The 16046-nt window shown below is 34.9% G+C and overlaps 1 protein-coding gene across 3 annotated transcripts in view; it reads left to right on the top strand.

Annotated features, from left to right (window-relative positions):
• Positions 1–16046, top strand: part of LOC120533860 (PDZ domain-containing RING finger protein 4-like) — a 418723-nt gene that overhangs the window by 390893 nt on the left and 11784 nt on the right. For all 3 annotated transcript variants that reach the window (XM_039760906.1, XM_039760907.1, XM_039760908.1), the window contains 2 exons: positions 12712–12774; positions 13648–13749. In XM_039760906.1, coding sequence (XP_039616840.1) covers positions 12712–12774; positions 13648–13749 — 165 coding nt within the window. The remainder of the gene's footprint in view (positions 1–12711; positions 12775–13647; positions 13750–16046) is intronic.

Raw genomic sequence — 16046 nt, 5'->3', positions numbered from 1 at the left:
CGCTAATGATTTCCTCATCACCTGAGGAAAGTGGGCTAACTAGAAAAGAAGTGAGCTAACAAAGGGATATTACATTAAAGGAAATTGAAAAAGAACAACTCTGAAAAAGGGCAAAAGGTGAGGACAAAAATCAAAAACTGAAAGGCCTGTCACTGAGTAAAGTACTTTTAGTATTTATTACCATGAAGCAGCCTAGTATGGCTGTGCATACATTTCAATTACAAGAAAACATTTCATTAAAGTGTTGTGGTCAACAGCACACTTAAATAAATCCTGTAAAGGGCAGGCATTTGTAATAGAATGGTAAGAAAATAATGTGCAGTTCAGTAAAGTATTAAGAATGAAAGGAAGCAGATAACACAAATGTTCACTTTTAATGGAATGTATTGTTAAATTGTAGTGATCTTCTTAAGCAAAACCAGTTAATTCACGCAGATTCGTGAACTGTATAAATCATTGCATGTGTAAAGAACATTTTTATTGACTTAGTATAAATGTTTTATAAACTTATTTGTCATAGCTTGCAAAGTCATTCTTCACTTTCTTTTTTTGCTCCTGTGATAATAATGGGTTGTGGTTATACTGTAATCCAGCACTTTTCTTGTCCCTCTGTCCATCTCTTTTTTTCTGTTACATATATTTTTAATTGCATGGTCATAGTACCACATATCATCTGGTTTTTGTGGACTTTTTTATCCAACAAATGTTTTTTTGGGCTCTGTTGTTAATGAGAAAGTCTCATACAGTATGTATCCTCCTTTGATGCCACCAATAAAGAAAAAACTTGTTTTCCCGTCACTTGTGTGGGAGGTTGGTTTTAAATTCCAAAAATAATGTATTGTTGTGTCATTACCTAATGTGCTGCTTTTTAAATGTATTAGTAAAACCTTTAAATAAAAATGTCTATATGCACTGTATTCTATCATTTAGACTGTACTAAGGTGAAAAAGTTTTGGTTAGTATTTATTTCAGTACTTCAGCTCCCATAAAAATCCTCGATACAATTGTACAAGTACAGCATTAATTATCAGCCTCGTCAACCTCCAAACAACCAGACCAATGGCATTTTTAGAAATCATGAAACAGTTATATAGGAAAAAAACAACAGAATGCAGAGTGGTAGACTGTAATGTCTACTTAACAAACCTAATAGATTGTAACTACTTTGGTTAATCTTGTCACTCATAGGCATAAGCTGTTTACTAGAAGAATGATTGTGAACATAAGATTAGTGATGTGAGGTGGGTTGGTTAAGGTCTCCATTTTAGTCTGAAAGTGCAAAGTTATTCGACAGTTGGGTAATGAAACCCAGGCAATGATGCACAGTACTGTCTCTAGCTGCTTTTAGTCCTTGGTACAATAGTAATACTTTTATACAACAAATTGACAAAGAATGTCAAAACATGCTAAAAAAAATTCTTTAAAAAAAGATTAGTATTTTCTTTTACAATCCACACTTTTATAACAATCTGAACAAGAGCCTCCTTTGATGGCTTTTTGTTTGCCACCATGGACACATAAATATCCAAGGCTAACGGTGTTCTTTTTTTTCCTTACCGTTTCTTTCTTTTCTTGACACCTGAGCAACTCTCTTACTTGGAAGTTTGCAGTCATCCATACAACACAAGTGTCATTCTGATAGACCCTGCATGTGACATGCATTCATTAATTTACAAAGAACAAAAGAGTGGTGAGAAGATGTAGTCTTTTTGGGCACTTTAACACGGATGAAGGGCTTAAAGATACTATCCTACAGTTTCAACACCTGCTTACTAAAAGAAACAAAATTTTCAGAGGTTATGCCATATTTAACCGTATACAATAGTTGCCAAATGTCTCAACTTTAATTTTTTACTTTTACTGTATTTTCTAACTTATTCCTATGTTCATCATTTGTCCTTTTTAATTACATGTCAGAAGGTAATGCATATACTGTATACTGAATTTGAATTTAAGCTCATCTCCTTCTCTAAAAACCCTGTTTTTCTTTTATTGTGATTTTTTTATGTTTCATTTAAATCAGGGATACTTTTGTTATGGCAAGGGCCTAATTTTTGAGGCAAGTGCACATCCACAAAACTGGCTATAAGAAGTCAGTTTGTCAGCTCATGGTGATCACAGCAAGCATCTCTGAAAAGGTTCCAATCTGTGATATCAAAATGTCCTTTAATGAGTCTTTAGTTTCAGGTGACCTCTGTCATATTATGTTTATTGTTGGTTTCCAGGCTTTGAGTCTCTGTTATCTTTATTTGCATACTAGGAATATCATAAAGGGGGTATGGTAAACGTATTCCTGATGTGCCTTAAAGATGATTAAACATGTCTTGCTACATGTATTACTTGAATTTTCTGAGAGTGCACGGTACCTGCTGAGCCTTGCTTTTAATGTTTCAGTTTTCATATCCGACAAATGAAAAACAGATGTTATCCTCAGCACCAAGGAAACTTTTACAGTACACTATATACAGTATAATACATAAGGCCAAAACTAGAGAAAAACAGTCAAATATCAAAAGGTATTGCTGCCACAAACTGCCTTATAACATTAATGCTTGACTCATCATATATTATTTTTTGAGTATAGTACTGGGCTATGGAAGAATATTTTGAACAAAACTAAATGAATAGATAAATGCACAAATAAATAAAAGTACTGTGAAATGTGACAATAAATAAATAAAAAGAACATGAAATATGAGTGTAAATAAATATTTGTCACTGAATATGTTTTTTGTTGCTTATCTACTTACTTATTTATTTAATTAATTTTGTCCGTAAATGTAATGATAATAAAGTGTGGCCTGCAGAGGCTCTCGTGCTGCCCAAATCTGACACAGACAGACGCAGAACACAAGTTCAGCACACACATTTTTATTTATTTTTTTTCCCCCCATGGGAAACACTTTCCTTCATTTCCCACCTACACAACACAGTTCCAAAGCACAAAACACACTTAAGTTCTTCCTTTCTTTTGTCTCTCTCTTCACCACCACTCTTCCTCCAGTAAGCTTAGTCCACCACCTCCCGTCCCTGGCTTCGGGAGTAGTGGAGTAGTGGCCTCTGGCTTCTTTTATAAGGCACCCAGAAGTGCTCTAGGTGCCTTGATGCCTTTCTTCCAGCAGCACATCTGGGTGCGTTGGAAGTTCTGCCAAAAATGGGTCAGCAGTAGCTGCACCATCCCCTGGTGGCACCCACAGAACTCAACAGAACTGCGCCAAACTCCATCTCCCATGGAGCCTTGCGAGAGTCCGAGGCACCGCTGCAACCCAGCGGGGGAGGTAATGCTCTGGATACTTTCTCTCTCCAGGTCTTTCCAGTGTAGAGGCGCCCCAGCCAGTCATGGGCCTAGGCTGTACATCACAGCAGCTAAATGCAATAAATGTAAAAAGGTAGCTGCATGTAAAGGGGGTTACATTAGCAACCACATGAAACTCTTACATGCACAACATTATATAAATGTGAAGCAGTTTGACTACTTCAAGAAAACTGCTGCTGAAACATACTCAGTGTATCCTCCCAGCTCCAACGCTGCTGGAATTAGCCAAACTGAAAATGCAACTGACTAGACATCGTTAAGTCAAGGTAACACTCATTATCGTTACAAAAGTATGTCTGTAGTTATTCACTCAGGTCATACAGTGTGAGCATTGGTTTTAATTTGTGTTCAGACAGCATCAGTCTAGCAGCAGCCGCAGTTCATCAGTGGATACCAGCATTCAGACACTGCGGTCCACACTGTTCTCACTTAATGAGTTAAAATGACTTGGGGTTACAGCAGAATGCCATTGGGCTGTTGCAAAGTTTATCATGAAAGATATACAGCCCTTCAATCCAGTGGAGTTGAGTTGGTTTAGGTGTGCATAGCATAAATCGCCAACTGCTAGGTAATTACCTTAAGTTTGAACTGAGGTGTCCTGACAACCAGGGATAAATTAATTTACAACCATAATAAGTGTAGCCCTTTAACACTTGAGTTACAAGGTAGTAGTACAAGGTGATTATTATATTTAGAATGTTTTAAACTTAAAAGTGAACCCTGGAATTTATGTTACCTTATTTTATTGGTTTGGAAGGTGGCAAATGAAGGTGCAGATCAGAGGCAAAGAAAAAAAAGGGAATCCGGGAATAATGGTGTAGGTATTGGTATAAAATTTTCAACAAGATAACTATATTTGAGCTGTTACCATGAGAAATTCAGTTACTGCAATGGTAAACTTGAACTTAAAGTTTATTTAACAAAGAACTGATTCTAGCATGGAGTTAAATTTCGTGAGAGAATACATGGATGTGTTACTGGTAGGACGGACACCAAACTGTTGAACTTTGGGGCAACGACCGCGTAAGGCTGAAGAAAGGAGTCGTTGGCAGACAATGGAGTTTGTCATTAGTTTTGGATGTTGTTGCAACTGACCAACTATCACAGCAGACTTGACACTTGCCACTTCAGACACAAGTATCGGCTTACTTCTGCTGGGAACGAGCAGTTTCCATATGACTTCTTGTGTGTTTTTGATAATAACTGGCTTAGCCATAAATGGAAAAAAAGGGGACAGTAATTTAGCATGTATTAATTCTGGTTTAACAGTGAGGGGTGAAATTCATGGTATAGTTATGTAAATTATTGGTTATCTTTTTTTATCATGGTGTGTAGGTAGATTATTAACCATTAGATTATTAATTAGTTCATTAATTATTAACACAGGCTTGTTCAGTAAAAGATGGTGCTGAATGTGCGTAACTTTCGAGCCCTTAGGTAGTATTGCATCAGAAGCCATCTTGATACCATGATAGACTTAGCCACATGGGCTCAGTAGTACTTTGGGAAATTATTGTCGCTTAACACATCAAGAAATGCTTCCTGAAACTGTATTATGCTAAGAGGAACCCTTACATCAATTTTGTGCAGAAACATCGACATCAAGTTATCTGGGCCCAAGCTCATCTGAGATGGACCAAAAGACAACATGTTCTGTGGTCAGATGATTCCACGTTTCAGCCTGTTTTTCGGAAAAACTGATGTCTGATTCTACATGCCAAAGTTGTTATCAATGATAGGTGCAAAAATCAGCATCTGTGATGGTATAGGGTTGCACCAGTGCCCATGGCATTGGGAATCTGTATATATGAGAAGGTACCATTGATGCAGAGTCTTAAATTGGATTTTAGAGAGACATATGCTCCCATCGAGACAATGTCTTTTCCAAGGAACTCTATGTATATTTCAGCAGGGCAATGCCAGGCCTCTTTCTGCACAAATTGCAAAAGTGTGGCTTCGTAGAAATAGAGTCCGTGATATATGTCCATCTGAGATATGTCTCCTATTTAGTATGTCTGCCACATCATGAAGTGGAGAATCAGACGACGACGACGACCATGGACTGTTGAGCAGCTCAAGTCTTGTATACAGCAAAAATTATGCTTAAAAACTGAAACAATTAGATTCTTCAGTTCCCAAACGATTAAGAAGTGTAATTAAAAGAAAAGGGGATATGACCCAGTGGTAAACTTGCCTCAGACACAATTTTTGTGGAGTGTGTTGCAGGCATCAATTTCTAAATTTGTTTATGTTTAACAAATAGAACTAAGTTTGTTGGTGAAAACACTGAAAATCTTTTCTTTGTCCCTTTGCCTGTTAAATAAAGGTTCAAGTGATTACCAAATTACAGATTTTAGTTTTTATTGCATGTTTAGAAAATGTCCCATTTTTTTTGGAAATGGGGATTGTAGTAATAATAAGAGTATCAGTATTAGTAAGCAGTATTGGTATCGATATCGATGAAATCCTAATGATTACCATCTCTAATTGGCAGTATACCAGACTTGTGCTCATCAAATGCCATATTTACAGCAGACATTTCAGATGTAGGCTCCTAGTAGCCACTTTGCATGATAATTCTGGTCTGGGCAACTTTTTTTTGCAGTCATTGTCGACGTACACAGTCCCAACTTTGAACATGCGCTTGAGATACAGGATTGTCAAGTCAAGCAAAATTCGTATGTCCACTCTGCGGACTATTCACAAATCAAAAAACATTATACCCTTTCAGCATTGACGAGTGGAAGTGACATTTTTAAATTTAAGCTGAATTTTATGTTGTGGAGGAATATTACAGACAAAAATTAAGAAATAAATAAGCAACAAAAAACACGTTCTGTGACACATTTATTTATTTACCCACACATTTTATGTTCTTTTTCTTTATTTATTGTCACGTTTCACAGAACTTCTATTTATTTTATTTTATTTTGTCTGAAATATTCCTTCAAGCTGGAAATTAGTATAGGTAGTCAAAAGTAAAATTTTGCGGAAAAAGTACAGTATCATTTTCTATATTTAAAAAAAATGCAGTATTTTGTGGCTGATAATATTTACTGGCATATAATCTTCTACTTGTTTTATTAACCAGTACGCAGGTTTATGTGTATATGAACCAATCTCTAAACACACTTCCTTTTTTCAAAAGCCCATATTTACTTCAGCAGCACTATGTCAGCAGCAATAACCTATTGAGATTTTGTATTCAGCTTTATAAGTACTGTACTCATGATCTACCAGTATCACTACACATTATGTATGTTAGTACAGTTACCATTTTGTGGATTGCTGTTTCTCTGTTTATAATTGGTATAAAATGGCATTTTGCAACAAATGGATGGTGGTGCTTTCATGATAGTTTATTTACTGGATATGAATGGGAGGTTTTGATTTCCTAGCTCAGCTAGCCTTCTTTATGTTCGTATATCGTGATTATAATTTGTATATGTGATGAGTCATGGTTCGTAAACGTTTTGACTTCTGTCTGAACTCACTGACTTTTTCCTACTCCCTAGCTTAAAGTTTGAAACCCCCATTGCTGTTATTTTTTGACAGAGAACATTTATGCATCATACATCTTAAGAGAAATTCTAAAAAAATGTATACATATTACTTATAGTACAGAATTTTTAAATTTATAATTTAGCACATACATAAAAGTAGCTATTCTGAAGTGTATTGCATTTAAGGTCTTTTCAAAATTTGACAATGTAGTATTCTTATTGCACTTAAAAGCTGAGTTATGAACGTTTTCATGTTAATGTCAAAGTGGTTTCAAAGATGAAATGAATATTTAATGAAAGTTTTTTGTCAAGTACAAAGTGCAAGTTAATTAACATGTTAAGCAAAGTACTGTATTTGTTCTCATTAAGCAAGCAAACTTGTCTCTCTATCTTTTGAAGTATTTTTGAAAATGTCGTTTTTTATTTATTTATGTAAAATAGTGCATAATTTTAGTTTCTAGATTTAACAGATTGCTCTGTAATCTGTCCAAGGTTAATGAACTTACAGGTATGTTGTAGCTATTTTGATCTTTCAGTTGTGGAAATTGAGGGTAAAAAAATCTTGCTGAACTTTTCCTTTTGTCACAAATTAATAAGAATACAATTTTTTCCTGTCTTAAATGGAAACTGCCAGTTTAGGGTCAACACTTAATCACAAATGGGAAGCTCATTTAAGGTTCTCTTGAAAAATAGCGTCTAGTGTGACATAGGAAAATGAATGGGTCAAGATTACAATCAAGTGCAAGGTGATAGATAGTACTGCCCTCCAGCTCATTGGATCATTAGTCAAAGTTCAGACTCTGATAAACTGCTGGATAGGCCCTAAACATATATTTAGAGTAACTGCCACATCAGGAAACCAAATCGGGTTTATCAAATCTTGTTCAAGAGACTCTGCCTTTTTTCTTGCTACACTTAATCAAGGGAATTGGCTGTTGAAGTGTAAATTATGATTTTCACATCTTGTCACTTTCATTCTATTAGACTCTTGCAAAGAATGCATTTGTGGTGAGAGATGTGGCAGCACATACTTTATTAGGTATTTAGACTATTTTATATTAAGTCTTTTACTTCTCTGGCTTTCAGTTTCACACATTGAGCAATAAAGTCTTTTTCTGAATAATTACTATGGTGCAGTACAGTAATTATCAAAAAGAAATCAAAATAAAGTCAAGATATTTTTTGACCCTAACCTAACATATGCTTCTGTATTTCTGAATTTAATAACCTCTTTACAACAATTGCTTACTTTTAGTTACCAGTTTCAGGTAAACCTCAATTTATATAGCATTTTCCTGTGGTTTGTCAGAATTTCTTTGAGGCTGTCCTATTTTCATGTTTCATAATTTCACCAAACTCCACTGGCTCAATGGCCATCACATTGGCCTCTGCAATATCTACTGTAACTCAGGAAGGATAGGTGGGACATCACCCAGGACATCATCCTTGCCCCAATCTCAGCAAGGATGTGAAACACTGATCCCAAACAGAGCTATTTCCAAAAGATGGAATGGGCACCTTAAGGAACTTCTACACACTAGTGATGACACCCTCCTCACAGGGTGCCAACAGCACTGCTTGGGATGGCGTCCATGTCTGTGGTTGAGGTTGATGAATTGATTGAAAAGCTCTGCAATGATAATGTCAAAAGGCACAGGTATGATCAGACCAGAAATCTTGAAAGCCCAGGATTTTTTAGGCATTGTGTTATTTCAGTGTTAAGTAAAAAGTGGGAACAGGGCCTCATGACCAGCAGATTGGAATGGCAGTACCCATTTTTATAAAGAGAGACAAGTAGATGCATTTCTAATTACTAAATGTTCACACTCTGTTTCTTCCTTGAGAAAGCCTATGCCAGGGCACTGGGTTGGAGACTCTATCCAATGGTTGAACTTTAGATTTAGGATAAGCAATATGAATTCCATTCAGGTAACAGAACTGTAGCCCAGCTTTTTGTACTTGCACAGATACTTGAATGTTTTATACATGGAATGTTCTAAATTTATGTAATTCAGTTCCCTTACTTGATTTTAAGTTAAGACCATTTAATGTAGTTATAGGACCCTGTCTAGAATGTTTCATCTTATCAATTCTGTTAGTAATTCACAGAGACAAAATACCAAGGCACAGCTAAGGTATAAAGGTTGTTTGAGAAGCCAAGTGGTGAATTTCTACTGTTTGCAGATAGTGTGTTTCTCTTGGCCTAGACTGTGATGCCTTAGAGTATTTGAATATGATGTGGTTGGGATGGGAGTGAGATTTTGGCTTTCTCCCAGCAGATAGGGTGTAAGCATCTACCCCAGGTATAAGAGTTCAAATACCTCAGTGTCTTGTTCATGAGTAAGGGTAGAGATGATCTAGAGATTGATCAATATAGCAATACCATTCTGGTGAAGTGGAAGCTTAGTCCATGCATGAATCTGTTGATTTCCTTTTCAATCTACATATCCATTCTCACCTACTTTATGGTCACAAGTGCTCTATGTAATGACTGAAAAAAATATTATCAACACAAGTGGCTGAATTGAGGCACTTGTGCAGGGTTTTCGCTTTGTAACAGGCTATGGAGCTAAGCAATATATGAGAACCATATTCACTAATGACTTTTTGATTGTGCTAGCAACCAAAATTATTTTACCTTAATATGTCGATATTTAAATGTGGTCTATGAGATGATATTGATGATACTACAAACATTCACCCTTACCTAGAAGGCAACTGGTGCTTTGATCAGTCAAAGGAAACTGATGAATGGTTATGAAATGTGATCTGAATTTAACAACTTCTTTAAAACTACTTACTTTTTTGTTCCCAGGTTCATGCAAACCTTAACTTGTATTCTATTTGCCTGTGGTTTGCCAGAATTTAATTGAGGCTGTCATGAATTACTTTTTCAAGGCCTCACCAAACTCCACTGACACAAGGCCTATAGATTTGGCCACTGCCACATCTGCCCAGAACATTCTATAACTCAGGAAGGTTAGGTCGGATGTCACTCATGTGAATCTCAATGAAAGTGGGAAAACACTGACCCCAGTCTGAAAGTTGTAATGGGCACTTTGGGGAATATCTAAACCTAGTGCAAATGTTGCATTCATAGCGTTGTATGTAATTTTATTTTATAAATTCTGAAGCAGGTAAAGGCAGATTGCCCAATTTCTTTTATGAAAAGTTGCTATGGCAGTAGGTTTTCAAAATTGGTTTACTGTTGTAAAAGGTGTTAAATTTCAGATGTTTTTAATTGACATTTTATTATTCACAGTGGTGTCAGTAGATCACAAAACCTATGAACAGTATGAATATATCAACAGGTAACCTACTTCCAGTTATAATTAAGCAAAGAGTTTCTTTTACACTTAATCTAATTAACAGTCTTTTCACTTCATGCAGCAAAAACTTGCAGCCCTCGAAACTGGAAAAAATACATTTAAAAATAATTTTTCCATCTTTCTTGATGCTGTAAAAGTCACTGTCAAGTTTTTATTTTTTGTTCCTACAGACTGTTTGCTTGTATTATGACATAATTAGTTCTATGATGCCACTTACTGCAGTGTGCATATAAAATGAAATTAATTTTTATTAGGCTATGATGCAGGTTTGGTTTCTTATTTTATCATGTCCATCTCACATGGATTTTTTACATATAATATGTGACATTTTTACATATATTGATAGACAGCTGGAGGATATTTAAAAAAAAATGTCACTATCATCAAATTCTAAATTTGGATTAGTGAAGTAGCGTGTTCTTAGCAAGCTGACTTTAGAGACCTTTACTTTTTGAACACTGCTAACTAAAAATGTTAAAATAAGAACCTAAACATTGGTGTATAATTAAACATTTGGTTTACTAGTTTTTATCCTAATTTTGAATATGCCATCCATGTTTTCTTTAAGGTTTTTTAGTAGAAATGTGTAATAGGGCATTTTATAGTTGCTAGAATATGGGAAGCACAGACAAAATATCTGGTGTTATAAATGCTTTCTGGCCAACTGGAGTTAGGTTTGGCAACATAAGTATCATTATCCATCCATCCATTATCCAACCTGCTATATCTGTAAGGCTAAACTAGCGTGATTACAATGTAACAGGAATGACTCAGTAAAATGAATAAAATGTCAGCCCACTTCTTCATGCAAAATCTTTTGCTGTAATTATAATATATTTTGAACAATAGCATGGAATTAAATATTACTATGGCAGTTCACATTTTGAGGACTAAAAGATGTATAATTGTACAACAAAACAAAAATAATTTTAGTCAACCATTGGTGAACCACACTAAGGACAGTAAGACTGTAAACACCTACAATACATAAACACAGTGAGAAGTCAGTCCCGCTAATCAAAGCTTTCATTTAAGCATAACCCATAATTTGTCTCAAGTTCCAATTAGCTTGTCCATCACTCCTTTCTCTGTATGCAGACACAGCTGTTGTCTGACATTTTAATGAAAGAGAACTTTTGGAGCTTTTACCTTCTTGGGCTATTTGACCCAGCACATTACAGCATGTGACATTCACATATGCTTGATGTCTGTTGGGCTCTTTGTTGTTCTACGTAAAACCTTTGGACCTTATCAAAAAGAGTTGTATTCATAATTGAAGGGATACACATTTGACATATCATAAAAATGAATAGCATATACATTAATGATTTTGTTCTGTCTTTTAGGAGAGAGCAAATGGAAAGAAGATCAGTATCACTTCATAGATCACAGCATGAAAAGCTTAGTTTTGATACATACTGTATGTGGCAATTTGTAATGCTAAATATGTTTTTCAGACCTTCTTGTAATATCTCAGCCACAAAGCTTTCACACATCTAGAAAGTATAAATGGAGTGCAAAATTTAGTATGTGCATGCAAAATGCACCAAAGAAAGCATGAAACATGGGAGCATCTCCTACCAAACATACACTTAGTGGCTAGAAAGATTAACTTATACAATGTAAAGTGTTTACTTCAGAATTCACTAGTATTAAAGAAATTGCATAGCTTGATTCATAAGCTCAGTAATTCATAATCAGTTACAGATGTGCATGAAATTGCAGATCTGTTGCAAATTTGGATCCTTTGTCGTCCTCAAATTCTTGTTTCTGTATGGGATGTACCCAGGTACACATTTAATTTTTCTTGTATTCACACATTATTTACAGTTTTCAATTAATCAGTATGATTTTAAGCTGTCTTGAAAGATGTAAGTGTGTCCTGCCTTGCTTCTGATACTGCCGATATAGGCAATGGTCTGCATAGCCCTGAAGTGAGTTTAAGAGAATATGATAAAAGCTGAGTATATAGATGGAGTTAATCAATGTAGTCCTTGGCCTGTTTTTAAACTAAGCTGTACAAATTTAACTTTTTTCAGTCAATCAATATTTGGATACAAAGTAATTAAACAGAGCATGTGCTAATGAGTGTGTTTTAAATAAAAACTATACACATCAAGACATGCTTAAAACTACAGTGTCTGCCTTTTATTCTCTTTTATCTCTCATCAAGCAAATTATGTTATAGTTTTCCATTAATCTCTCCATAATTAATCAAAATATTTTCACTTCACTTCCACATGACAAATGGGTTTATATAAACTGCATTCTGTTCCATTATAAATATAGTGAAAGATTCAAGAATCTTACTAAAGATACATTGAAAGAGGACATGGTAGGTCTTATTTATGCTCCATAATTCAAGACAGAATATGAACTAAAACATGTTTTACCATTTAAACTCTTGAAGCACATACTGTACAAGCCACTGTAGGTTATGTGTCTTACAATAAAGTCTTAATTCTGACTTGTTTTTCAATTGTTGTAAGTTATAACATTCAAGCATAGTGGTAGTACAGAGAAGTCGAACATTATGCATTTTTGGTTTTTTTTGTTTTAACAGGTTGGTCCTAACAGTATTGCTGCCAGGGATGGCCGGATTAGAGAAGGCGACCGCATTTTGCAGGTATTTAGACAGCTTTATTTCATATTTGTGTGATGTTTTCTGATATGACACATTTTTGCTTTAAAAAAATTGGCATTAATTAGCAAAAAAAAAGAAAAAAATCTCAATATTGTTTATATGCTCCAGTATGCAAAACTGCTTGCCTTCCAGCTCTTTTAGACGAGAAGAGAAATCCACTGTGTTGTTGCCCTAAGGTTTTCCTTTTTAGTCATTTTCTTGCATCATATTGTAGGCAGCTTTTTCTCATGGGCTGCTTCTGGAAATCTTTCTTGGCTTTATTACCTGCAAGCCATTTCTCAGGAATGGCACCCAGCTTCTAAGATTATTCCCTACTGGGAATTTTCCAGTCAGTTTTAACTATCATCTATATAAAGAGCACAAAGTGATTAAATGAAAGAGCAATCAGTAGTGCCCTGTAAGCAGTGTTTGGTAGAAGATAATACTGGAGCTGTCTAATTGGCTTATGGCAAGTGTGCAGTATGACTGATTTCAGCTTTAAGGTACCCAGTCTAGCATCCATACGCACTATTATCTTAGAGTGACACTTCCATTACTCTGAACGGAAAAAGATGAACGCCACCTGTCAGCCACCAGTTAATTGTGTTGCTAGATGTATGTTGCTGGGACACAGGCTGGACATTTATGAACATAACTGCTTTCACTGTTGTCCACCATCCTGCAGCAATCAATGCAACCCCTTATAGTAAGCACATAATTGAGTGTAGGCACTTACCACCACAGGGCTAAATGAGCACATTTGCACAGCTTACATTGTCCATATATTTACTATAAATGGAATAGAAATTTGACCATCATTGTGTGGTTTAATGCACTAAAAGGAAAATAATGCTTCCCTTTCATATTGTGTTCTAGATAAATGGGTGTGATGTCCAAAACAGGGAAGAAGCCGTGGCACTGCTTGCCCGAGAGGACTGCAGAAACATTGTATTGCTTGTGGCCAGGCCAGAAATACAGGTTGGAAATACATGACGTCTATTTGTATGAACAGTAGCTTTACAATGTTATATGCTTTTCAGTGTGAGTACTGTGTGTGTGTGTATATATATATATATATATATATATATATATATATATATATATATATATATATATATATATATATATATATATATATATATGTATATATATATATATATGTATATATATATATGTATATATATATATGTATATATATATATATATATATATATATATATGTATATATATGTATGTGTATATATATATATATATATATATATCCTAATTTCTCTATACTTGAACTTAAACAAAGCATAATTAATATATAGTACTTATTGCATATTTCCATGTTTTTTGAAGAACAAAGGTCATAGTGATTAAGTAATAAGCTTTCTGGTCAATTTCATTTAGTCCTGAATAATACAAGTAACTAAACTAGCATGTGATTAAATAATCTGCCTTAATAGGTTATTGTGAGTTTTTATGGGTGTAAGTGTTGCATAAAGATGAGTCATTATTACTTTGGGTTATTTTAACTGTGTATTTTACCATACCTCATGTCCTTTTAAATAGTTACTGACTACAGTTACAGTTTCACAACCTCTTCTAAATTACTTTGTCACAGTTTAAGCTAGAATTTATTTAAAGAAGCAGACCCAGGGAATAAGCCTTTTTCCCAAAGGAGCAATGAAGGACAGTTGTTGGGACCATAAGGGCAGACCTCATTATCTGAGCAAGAGACATCTGATTCCCTGAAAATATTAAAATTAATGTATATTTTTTATTCATATGAGTAGTTGGCATGCTGGGAGAGTACAACTGTTGTGGTCGCTGTGAGGGATGGCCTGTCTGTGTTTTTGTGTTTTTTTACATCTCTTTTAACAACTTAATACATTTATCGAACATTGGTTTATCTGTTTAATGCAAACTATCTAAAAAGTGTGTGCAGCAAGTCAGTTGTGTTTAGAAAGCCCTGCTGAAGTGTTTTCAAACATCTCACTGTGAGATTAGTCTCTTCAGTGCCTTGCTTGCACCACCCCATCACTTCTCATCTTGTTAATCTTGCACTGGGCTTGAAGAACAGTTGCATTTGAATTGCTGCATTTGAAAGGGACAGTGATAAAAATCAGCAGAAGCCAGACACTCTGTAAATTAGGTGTCAACTGTTAAAATGACCCTGACTCCTTCTCTGTGAGTGAGTACACTTGTTGTACAGTCTACACTGAATAAAGTGCATTTCTTTGTGGTGTTGAGTTGAATAGAAAGTCATATTGTGAGTTAGTAACAAGTCAGCTTTAAATGCAAATCTGGAATGGCTTTTTTAAAAAATGTTTTAAAGATACAGTACCAAACAATGGCTTGACAAATGAAAATTGACATGCGGCATTTAGTGATTCAAGAATAAGAAATCCATTTTCAAGTACTAATAATGAAGAAAAATGCCTAGATAGGAATAAGATGATTTTTGTTGTCGTTGTTTTTAATAGTTTTTCCTATTTTCTGTGCTTACGTCTCAGAGATATCTTCACTATGTTGTGTATGAGTGCTTCACACAAATGAATGCTTTTTATTATTGATTTAAGTGTCAGATTGAGCACAAAATGCATTTGAAAAGCAGACAATGGGGGAAACTAAAAATCTTTCTATTGTCTGATAGTGACATCTTTTGTTATGGTTCATTTACTTCTGAAACAGCCATCCTTAAGAAAATGACTTTCACCATATTTTATAAATTTGACGAATGTCTGTTTAGCAGTTCTTACACTGACCTTTTAATAACAAACTGTGCAATTTTCTATGAAGCAGCAGCCCATGAAGCTCACGTACACTTTTAAAGGATTTAATAAACTGCTTCTTAAATGTGTTACTCATTTAATATGAAGCTGTTGTTTTACAAGCCTAAAGGTTCATACAAGCAAATAACGTTTTATGCATATCTTAAATGTTTCTTGTTTTTGGTGTGATGCGTTGTGTCCTCTTCCAGTCTTAACAGATGCTACCAGGTTATCCATAGACACTATACAGACCTTTCTTGAATGTGATTATGTGCACTTTGCAAAATAGTTTTGTTCAATGTAGTGGTTATGTCCATTTGTGCTAGAATAGGCTTTAGCTTTCTTCATGTCTAAGCAGGTCAGGTAAATTGGCAGATGGGTATTTCGAATACTTTCACTTTAATCATCTATCCTTTTGTCAAGCTGCTTATCATCAGCAGTTGGGGCAAGAATAAATTATACATTGAATAATTCTAATTATCTGATCATGGTTGGTGGTTAGCATGTGGCATCTGTAAC

Source organism: Polypterus senegalus, chromosome 8 (assembly GCF_016835505.1).
Source record: "Polypterus senegalus isolate Bchr_013 chromosome 8, ASM1683550v1, whole genome shotgun sequence".
In the NCBI taxonomy this organism is placed as follows: Eukaryota; Metazoa; Chordata; class Cladistia; order Polypteriformes; family Polypteridae; genus Polypterus; species Polypterus senegalus.
The sequence above is the reverse complement of the archived record's forward strand: the minus strand, read 5'-3'. Positions and strand labels throughout refer to the sequence as shown.